This window comes from Stylophora pistillata, chromosome 4 (genome assembly GCF_964205215.1).
Source record: "Stylophora pistillata chromosome 4, jaStyPist1.2, whole genome shotgun sequence".
Classification (NCBI taxonomy): Eukaryota; Metazoa; Cnidaria; class Anthozoa; order Scleractinia; family Pocilloporidae; genus Stylophora; species Stylophora pistillata.
This window is the reverse complement of record NC_142522.1, coordinates 12,615,730-12,625,383: the sequence shown is the minus strand read 5'-3', so window position 1 is coordinate 12,625,383 and position 9,654 is coordinate 12,615,730. Positions and strand designations below refer to the sequence as shown.

At 42.3% G+C, this 9,654-nt stretch overlaps 2 protein-coding genes across 2 annotated transcripts in view; one reads left to right on the top strand and one right to left on the bottom strand.

Moving 5' to 3' along the window:
* The first annotated feature begins 372 nt into the window (after positions 1–372).
* Positions 373–9,654, top strand: part of LOC111333901 (uncharacterized) — a 32,635-nt gene continuing 23,353 nt past the window's right edge. The window contains exons 1-4 of the mRNA XM_022939545.2: positions 373–748; positions 2,335–2,406; positions 2,924–2,995; positions 3,309–3,380. Of these exons, the coding sequence (XP_022795280.2) occupies positions 549–748; positions 2,335–2,406; positions 2,924–2,995; positions 3,309–3,380 (416 nt within the window). The 5' untranslated portion in view covers positions 373–548. The remainder of the gene's footprint in view (positions 749–2,334; positions 2,407–2,923; positions 2,996–3,308; positions 3,381–9,654) is intronic.
* LOC111333906 (uncharacterized) overlaps positions 6,086–9,654 on the bottom strand; it is a 15,117-nt gene continuing 11,548 nt past the window's right edge. The window contains exon 4 of the mRNA XM_088755930.1: positions 6,086–9,651. Within this exon, the coding sequence (XP_088612056.1) occupies positions 6,618–9,651 (3,034 nt within the window). The 3' untranslated portion in view covers positions 6,086–6,617. The remainder of the gene's footprint in view (positions 9,652–9,654) is intronic.

Below are 9,654 nucleotides of genomic sequence, written 5' to 3'. Positions count from 1 at the left end.
CCGCGAGAGATAACTAGCCTCCTGGGCTAATTTAAACAGGATTTTTGAAAATTCAATCGCTCAAAACGCACATAATTTAGTTTCTGCATCATCATAAACTGGGTCTAAACAGCTGTACTTTGTATAGAGTGACAGAATCATTTCAGAAAAGGCAGGTGAAAATCTCCTTTTCATTCTTATCTCCTTCTTATCCGTTATTTTCTCTTTCTCTCTTCCTTTTAGCTTCTTTTTTTTTTTAATGAGCTTTTCTCTTGGATCCGTTTTTCGTCCATTGTCAGGCTGTCAATAGGTGAAACACTATCTCCGCTGATGCAAAGGAAGCGAAGGGTCAAGAATTCCCAGCAGCCAAACGCAGGAAACTAAGTCTTAAATCACTTGACTGAATGAATGATATCTTTGTTTTCTAAGTCAGTCACAGCCCTGGGGCGACGCCATATTGGCCGGGCAGAATTGAAACAGAACCGATTTCTACGGGATAAATTTCCACCGATATTCATTGTGATCTCGAGAGCGCTGTATGTAGGACTACACAGGAAATCATCGTGGTTATGAATTCCTTCCTAACTGTGTTCGGAGTCGTCCTTCTCTGTGGGATAAGCCTGAACCAGGCTATAACGCCATGTCCAAAGCAGTGTGTTTGCGAGGAGCAATTTTTCCCCGAAACGCAAGGCTTTGGAGCGAAAGTGAACTGCTCAGGGAGAAAACTGAAGAAGTTTCCTCGGCCTCTACCATATGTAACTACGACATTGTAAGTAAATGCGTTATTTCTATTCAGTGTTCATGTAAAAGGCATTTGTTTAAAGGCTAAACGTTATTAGAACACGTTCTCAATTATGCATGACTTAATTATCAGTTTGCATATTGAGTAATCAAGTAAAAAGAGTTTGATCAATTAGTCAATTACACAATCTGTTATCACCAGTACAGCTGCGTGTATAAGAAGCCATATGGATACAATTGATGAAGAGATCTATTAGCAAACGAAAGGATTCGTGTGTGCGTAGAGACGATGAATTATTACGTCACAAAAGAGTTCTTTGTGATGCTGTTTCCTCGATCTAGCTATCCGGCAAAGGCAAATGATAAATCTTGATGACAGCTAATCAAACGTTGCGAATTACGACAACTGGAAAATCGATCATTAGCCAATCCCATTGCAAAATCTTTTGCCTAAATTTTCTTCGCGAAGCTTTTGATATTTTTGTTCGGGCTCAATTCTCGATAATTTCCTCTCGGTGTATGGTGTGAGACTGGAATTCAATTACAAAACATCTACCAACTTTTTTTTTCTACCAGTGTAAATTACGATGTTTATCGATTATGAAAACGTTTTGGAGTCAGAAAGAAAAAAAGATGGACAGAAAGGAGTGAATGCTTTTAATCAGAACAGTCCATCACTATCGATTGCCAAATTGTTTTGATCATTCGATAAGGGATATCCCCAAAGAAAATATTTTCTTTCTGACATAATCATTATCAAGCAAAATAACCCATACCTTGAGAAATCGAAGTATCAGTTTCCCGTTGAGTCTCTAAAATGATGGAAATTAATCAAACTTGCCGCAATTTGTTTAATTTTGGCATTAAAATGAAACTGCCAGCTTCACGCTAATTTTGATAGCATAATTCACGAAACGCGATCTCTCCTCCACCCACCGCCCATCCCTTGTGGTGAGGGAGAAAGTGCGTTGCGTTACAAGACCAAATAACAGCTGCAAAGGAGACTGTAGATAGCACACCTAAGGCATTTTACCGGGAAAATTAAAGAAAATAGCCAAAGAGAACAACATTCTTGACCAGCAGTTGAAAGGAAAACTTCGAACTAGCTGTAATACAGGAGACTGCTTGACTAAAATGTAGCTGGTGTGTAGACTGAAGGGTTTAAGGTTGAGACACGTTTCCCCCTAGAGCTTATAACAGACTCAGCACTCTTGGGAAGAAAAAGGCAGCACTTGGCGAATTAACGGTTGTGAAGAATTTGTATAGACCATGCAAAGATAACGCTAATAATCCAGACATTTGTGTGGATTTGGTTTGGTAAACCTCACTCTTGGAGATGTTAAGTAACAACCTCATCCATTTTAGAGACTGTCCTGGGACATAGATTGTAAAGGAGAGAACAGTATTCATTGTAGAGTACGCGTGGCCGAACCTCCCCTCCCCCCGGGAAAAAACGTAAAGGAGGGAACGTTCTCTCCCTTACGTCTCTCTGGGAGGGGAGGGGAGCGGAGGGTACGGCTACACGTATACTGTCTTTATTAGAACTAGTTATGAGTACAAGGTTGAATGGTTTCTAAATCAAGAAGCTATCTTTTATTTTCTGACATACACCAGGCTACTTCAGAACAACAGATTATCCAAGCTGGAAGGAAGGCACTTCCACGGAATGATCTATCTGAGGACCTTGTAAGTGTCTGTAGGTAGTAGTGACCAAGCTCGTTCTCAAGGTGAACATTGCGCAACTTCTTGCAAACATGCAACGCTCGCCCACTGGGGTAGGCATTACGTAATTGAGGGCTACGGAAGAGCTACTGTATCTGCCCATCATCAAGACACAGGATCTTGTAAAATGCGACAGCTCAATATCGCTCTTAGATCGCGCCATAATTTTTCCAACATCCTACCAAGTTCTTAGCGAGATCGCCCCAAGATATTTACATTTTAGACATATGATGAATGTGATAAACAAAGTTATACCTAGCATAGCAGTCTTGCGTATGGAGTGCTCCGCGATTCCCCAACATCTTGCTAAGGTTCCGCCGAGAGACCCCGTCGAGATCGCGCCAAGATCTCATTTATCTTTCATTTGGGGACGCATTTAGAAACTGGACAACGGCCAGAAGAGGCCAATAACTATTTTCACAGTCATTACGCTCCGAAGTTGATTAATTTTCCTGTTAATTAATAATTCATCTCTACGCAGGCACCTCGAAGGTAATCGAATAAAAAAGATTGGAGCAACTTCCATGGGATATCTTCCTTCTCTTCAAACTTTGTAAGTTGTTTGAAAAATTACGGATCAAACCAATTAAATTACGAGGATTTCTGGAATATATTGGTTTTCTGTAGGAGATAATTCTTATGAAAAAGAAAGTCGACATACTTCTGTTGAATAAATTTTCCTTGTTAATGAAGGGACGTGTGATATTATGCACAGGAGATGATGCGTAAAACAGTTTGCTCCCCAGGAGTTAGAGAGGAAGTGATAGAACCTATGGCCGGATAAGACTCGGATAGTGAGGTTAGATCTAGGTGATCCACAAAAAAGGTTTTGCCAGGCGTTTTACCGACATTTTTTGCCCCTCCAGATATTTGCAGAACAATCGTATCGAAGAACTGGCTTTTGGAGCATTTAGGAATTGTTCAAGACTTCTAACTTTGTAAGTAGGGCAGACTGACAAGCCCGTTTTTGGTTGTTGGTGAGATAGTGGCTGACTAAATAATGATCAAGTGAACCAATAAGATAGTGTCGCGTTAAATTAGAAAAGTTGAAAGGGGGAGGGGGAGGGGAGGGGGAGGGGGAGGGGAGGGGAAGGGGGAGGGGGAGGGGAGGGGGAGGGGGAGGGGGAGGGGGAGGGGAGGGGGAGGGGGAGGGGGAGGGGGAGGGGAGGGGGAGGGGGAGGGGAGGGGGAGGGGGAGGGGGAGGGGAGGGGGAGGGGGAGGGGGAGGGGAGGGGGAGGGGGAGGGGGAGGGGAGGGGGAGGGGGAGGAGATCGTGGAGGGAAGGGTGGGTAATTCTCAAATTGTAGAACCATTTCTGTTTCAGATTTCATACAGGGGGCATGAATTCTAAATCGCTGTTAATCAAGTTACATGAAGTCACTTTCACAACTTTTTTATTTCTTACTTGAAATCGCGTCAAATTTGCCTTCAATAACAAAATTTATTCATTTTACAAATGAAACATGCTGCCTGGATCTGTTCACTAAAAACACTTCACCCCTTTAAATTCGTCACGGACAACTTCTTGAGCTCCTTGAAATAAAGCTTAGACTGATTTTTCTCAAAGAGAAACGAAAAATTAAAACCTCGTAGATTCAGCCAGCCTTTGATGAGCCGCATCAATAAGAGAACAGATACAAGCACGAGGTCATAGTCGAAACAAAAGCGTCGATCTTCTGTGTTGTGTTTTTGTTATTATTATCATGCAAACTTGCGTTCTTTGTTCTGACGAGTTAATAACGGGATAGGACGTATTACTGTAACAAAAAGATTTAATCGCTGCCTGGTTCTTTCTCTCAGTACAGCATGCAAGTTTGCTTTTTAACACACAACATCGTAGTTTGGAAGTACCCTGATACAAAACTATACAATAGCTGAGTACTTATGAATTAATTTTCGCTGGTCTTGTTCAACATAATTAACTTGGTGTCACATCCAATGACCCGTATAGACGTTGCTATTTGCTATCACAGAAACTCTGTTCTTCATCTGTAGTTCTCTCGATTTCCTTTCTGGTTATTATTGATCAGATCGAAATCATTGTATTTTGAAAAACTTGGCAAGACGTCAACTTTGGTCTAAACGCATCGGTTTTGGGAATAAAGTAGAACATTCTACTTCTTTTGATGATATTTTCAGTTTGCAACTTCAATCTTACTTTACAAACTTCTGAAAGGAAGTGAGTTCAGCCGTTCGAATTTCTCACAACTTCCGTTTCACGAAGTATACTAAAAGCGGATCAGAAGGAGGTAAAATGGACTGGATGTTATTAATTGTAAATTTTATCAAACTTGAATCGACGTGACCTTACCACTGTTAAAGAATGCTGGGCTCTGTCACGCTATCATTGAATTTGTTAACCTCCTCACTGGAAACCTCTCTCACAGTGTAATTCGACATACAAGTCGACATACAAGTCTCACCACATAAGGCGATCCCAAGAGCGGCTGCTGTGTTCATAGCCACCTCTAAAAAACGGCAAAATAATTTTTTTCGCTTTGCACTCCCTACTTTGTGGCGTAGAAAAAGAACTGTTGAATCAAATTGTGTGCATCCACTGCATGTCAAGCACATAAGGCGATCCCAAGAGCGGCTGCTGTGTTCATAGCCACCCCTAAAAAACGGCAAAAATAATTTTTTACGCTTAGCACTCCCTACTTTGTGGCGTAGAAAAAGAACTGTTGAATCAAATTGTGTGCATCCACTGCATGTCAAGTTATAAAATATAATCCAGAGTGACAGAGGCAGTGGAGCGCTTTGAAATGTGGGCTTATCACTCTCGTTATACTAAGCCAAGTGCATACCCCTACCCTTATTGTCAAAAAATATTTCTAATGACTGCTTTTTAAACACAGACCGGAGCTTTTCATATGAAAGGAGTCCTACCACATACATTCTTGACAAGCGCAGTCCTGATGAAACGCTTTGAAAAGACTTCAAGACTGAATATTTTTCCAAACTAATTTTATCCTGCGCTGACAACATTGTCGGCAATGAAACGTGGAGGACTAAGTCCCCCTGAATTTTTGCATAGAGAGGCTGAACATTTACCCCCTCCCCCTGTTCCCCATGCCAGCCTGCTCCGCCGCCTACGGACTAGGCCCATACAGTTTGTGCTCGCAAAAGTAGCATATTATGCCACGATTGCCCGCTTTTTTCCGAATTATGCTTAAAATTAGGCTCATTTTTAACTTGCATAATTACGCAGTCATTAATCCGAGATAAAGGTATGGATGGAACACGGCACTCCTTCCTTCCGTCCTTCCGTCGTTTCCTGTTAACTTTTCTAAATCCGCTGACCAGTATATAAAGCGTTGGCAGTTGCATGCATTAAAGTCGAAAAAAGTTTATCCACGGAGTGATTTATTTCAGTTGCAATGTTTCCGATTCGTGGATTGTTTATATACGATCGACAGCGGTTGATTTTTAGCTTGAAGTTCTCACTGTAAAACTAATTCAATGTTGTTCAATGGAAGTAATGTCCTATCAGTGATCGACCTGAACATATTACCGTTACCAGGACACATACAAGTCGCATTTAAGCTACGATTGTAAGAGAAAGACTTCAAGGTTCTTCCTCCCCGATTCGATTGTAAGGAAAAGTCGTCAACGTTTTTCCTTCCACTTTTCATCATTGAAGAAGATGTCACAATGCAACTTTAATAAAACTCTTATAAAAGTGTTCGAGTGCTTTAAAAAGAAAAGTATAAAAGAAAAGGTATTGTAAAAATTTACCCGGAAGTGGACCCCCTGAGCTATGAATTAATAGAAATGAATCCATTCCAGCCTTTCATTAACCATTATCCGAGTTCAGTAGCTCACAGCCACTTTGATTCTTACTCGTAACACTCATGTATGATAAAAGCGCCTTTGAAAAAAACATTTTTGATATTTACTTTGCTTGATGAACTAATCGCGTTAGTCACAATTTGCTCGGCTTGTTTGCTCAACTAATGACTGAAAAAAAATTGAGCTATTGACGTTTTTTTTAACATCTAAACTCTCATAAAGAGTCTGTCTTTTCTCAGGTTATTAAACTTAGATGTCCAATAAGCTGTTTACAGAAATGCTTTTCTATTTGAATCGATCCGAGTTGTCCTTCGCAGATGGCTAGCAATTGAATAGTTACGAGCTTTGCTAGGTTTAGTTCATTCCGCTCCAGAAGTTTTATTAAACTCAAGGCTCTTGAGGTGCGGTGGGCACTGGCCAATTGGCAAAATCAAATGTCACATCGTCACCTATGAGCATAAAGGGTGCCCATTGAGAAACTTTGTCATAGCCGTTGTTACGCATCCAATTCCTGGCCATGTGGAGGGATTCACTGGCACTTTCACCGCAGAACAAATGTTTGTAGAAACAAGTCATGAACTGCTCTGTGGCTGTGTCATCCAGGGCCCATCGTGCTGCTAACACTGACCGAGCACCGGATCCTAAGAACGCTCGGGCGATTCCTATAACTCCCTCGGTTCTAATCTGTCCACGCGCACTGTGGCAACAACTTAGTACCACTAGTTTAGCTCGCAGCCGAGTTTTTGAAATATCCGCCATCGTCAAAAGGTAATCTTCTTCTCGAGGAAAAGGTGGGAGTGAAGTAGGGTGCTCAGGAGAAAGAGCAATCTCCCCTCTTTCGGCATCACCATGGGCAGCAATGTGTATCAGGCTCACTGAATTCATCGCTTGGAGTACAGCATGCTTTGTCGCAGAATCTCCAATCAAAGGCGTTACGCCAAGAAGTCTTCCAATCACTTCTGCTTCATTCCTTGCACACAGCAATGGTGTTATGGTTCTGCGCCTTCCCTTGTAAATTACAGCTCCAACCTCAGGGTCACCCACTATCAGCGCCCCTGTCTGACTGTGGTAGTCTGGAGGACTGTTTTGAATGCACTTGAGAGTCGTCAGAGAAGGAACCATCCGAATTCTGCATGTCTCTGATAAACACTTGCCTCCTTCGTCAGCCAAGGCTGCAAATGGCACTTGGTACACACAGGAGTCAGGGAAAATAATGATCTCGGGCTGCTTCAGTAAACTGGCCACAGGAGCGATGAGTATCTTGTAACACAAGTGCAGATTTGTTTTGAAATCCTCTGCATCGCGGTCACGCAGGACTGCGCGGTTGTAGTAGTGAAGTGGCATCAGTTCGGTGTCATCCAGAGATCGATCCTCGCAATCCTGTTCGGGTAAAATGGCGAGGCTGCGGAAGCTCTCCTCAAAAAACTCATCTAAATCAGGGACTAATCCAGTCACAGCGTTTGCTTCAAGGTTCACTGTCTTTTCTGAAAAATGAATAGTTCCCATTGCTTTGAGAATCCAAAACCGTACACCATTTTCACCAACGGATATGTACAGGCATGTGAAGTCTGCTTCCGCTCTGATAATCTCCTGAATGCCACGCCAAGATTGTGGATTACCTGAAATCTTCTCTTGAAGAGAGTATCGAGTGGCCATCAAGTCGGCTAGGCCTCTTGCCCGTCTCAGCTCTTCAACGTAAAGGGCGTCTTGTGACTTTCCGCTAGAAGAAAGCAACCTACTCAACAACTTGTAGGGAGAGGAACCGTGCTTCTCTAAAAGGGATATTTGAAACTGATCGTTTCCTTTAAGAGAACCTCGCAAAGTGTCGAATTTTTCGATGCTTTGAAAAAGGTACGTAGAAGCTTCTTCAAGATGAGATTGTGACACCTTTAATACTGATAGACGACAAAGGCATTGAAACTCGTTCAGGTTGTGTCCAATATCTCTGCTTAATAGGAGAGCCTTCTTAAGGTATTCTTCGGCCATATCATAGTTACAGAGGGATTTGGAGCACTCTCCTAAATTTACATAGTTGGCTGCTACTCCTTCTCTGTCACCGATTTCTATGAGAATTGCAAGGGCTTTCTCGTACCATTTTTGCGCCTTGTCGTATAAACCACACCGATGTGAAATGATACCAAGGTGTATGTAATCTGCTGCCTCTCCCATTCTATTGCCGGTATCCGCTCTTATTGCCATTGCCATCTTTAGATAGTCGTCAGCCTTTGCAAACTTGCCGAGCGACAAAAACAAAGCTGTGAGGTTTCCATAAACAATTGCCTCTCCGTCCCTGTCACCAATTCTCTTTCTGATACGTAAAGTTTCCTCCAGATACACTTTAGCCTTATCAGATTCACCAAGCAACTGGAACAATGTTCCTAGGTTTTCGTAGCTTGTTGCTTCTCCATCCCTATCACCAATTTCTATTTTGATAGCGAGTGCTTTCTCCTGATATTCTCGGGCCTTGTCATATTGACCAAGCGATTGGAACAATACTCCTAGGTTTCCGTAGCTTGCTGCTTCTCCATCCCTGTCGCCAATTCCTATTCTGATAGCGAGTGCTTTCTCCAGATATTCTCGGGCCTTGTCATATTGACCAAGCGATTGGAACAATGCTCCTAGGCTTCCGTAGCTTGTTGCTTCTCCATCCCTGTCGCCAATTCCTATTCTGATAGCGAGTGCTTTCTCTTGATATTCACGGGCCTTGTCATATTGACCAAGCGATCGGAACAATGCTCCTAGTTTTCTGTAGCTTGTTGCTTCTCCATCCCTGTCGCCAATTCCTATTCTGATAGCGAGTGCTTTCTCTTGATATTCACGGGCCTTGTCATATTGACCAAGCGATCTGAACAATGCTCCTAGTTTTCTGTAGCTTGTTGCTTCTCCATCCTTGTCGCCAATTCCTATTCTGATAGCGAGTGCTTTCTCCTGATATTCTCGTGACTTGTCATATTGACTAAGCGATTGGAACAATTTTGCTAAGCTTGTGTAACATCGTGCCTCGCCTGGTATGTTGCCAATTGTTTTCATGATCTTGGTTGCTGACTCATAAAATTTTCTGGCTTCCATGAATTTGTTTTGAACCCGAAGGGTTTTTGCCAGTAATAAATTAAGCCATCCTTTTAGGAAGGTTTCATTAGAGTCTTGGTTTAGGAGGAGTTCCCTGAGGTATTCTTCGGTGCTTGCGTAATCCTTTGCAGAATCATAAGTATGGAATATTGTCATGTAGATGGCTTCGAGCATATAATTTGCCGATGAACTCTTGATAACCAAAGCCTCATTGTTTAAAACAATCAAACATTCCTTGATTAACTCCATGGCTTGCGACGTACGACTTGTGTTACGAAGGAATATGGCGACCTTTAAACCTATGCAGATGACTTTGGCGATAGCTTCTTCTGTGCTGTTCATCTTGATATTCCTT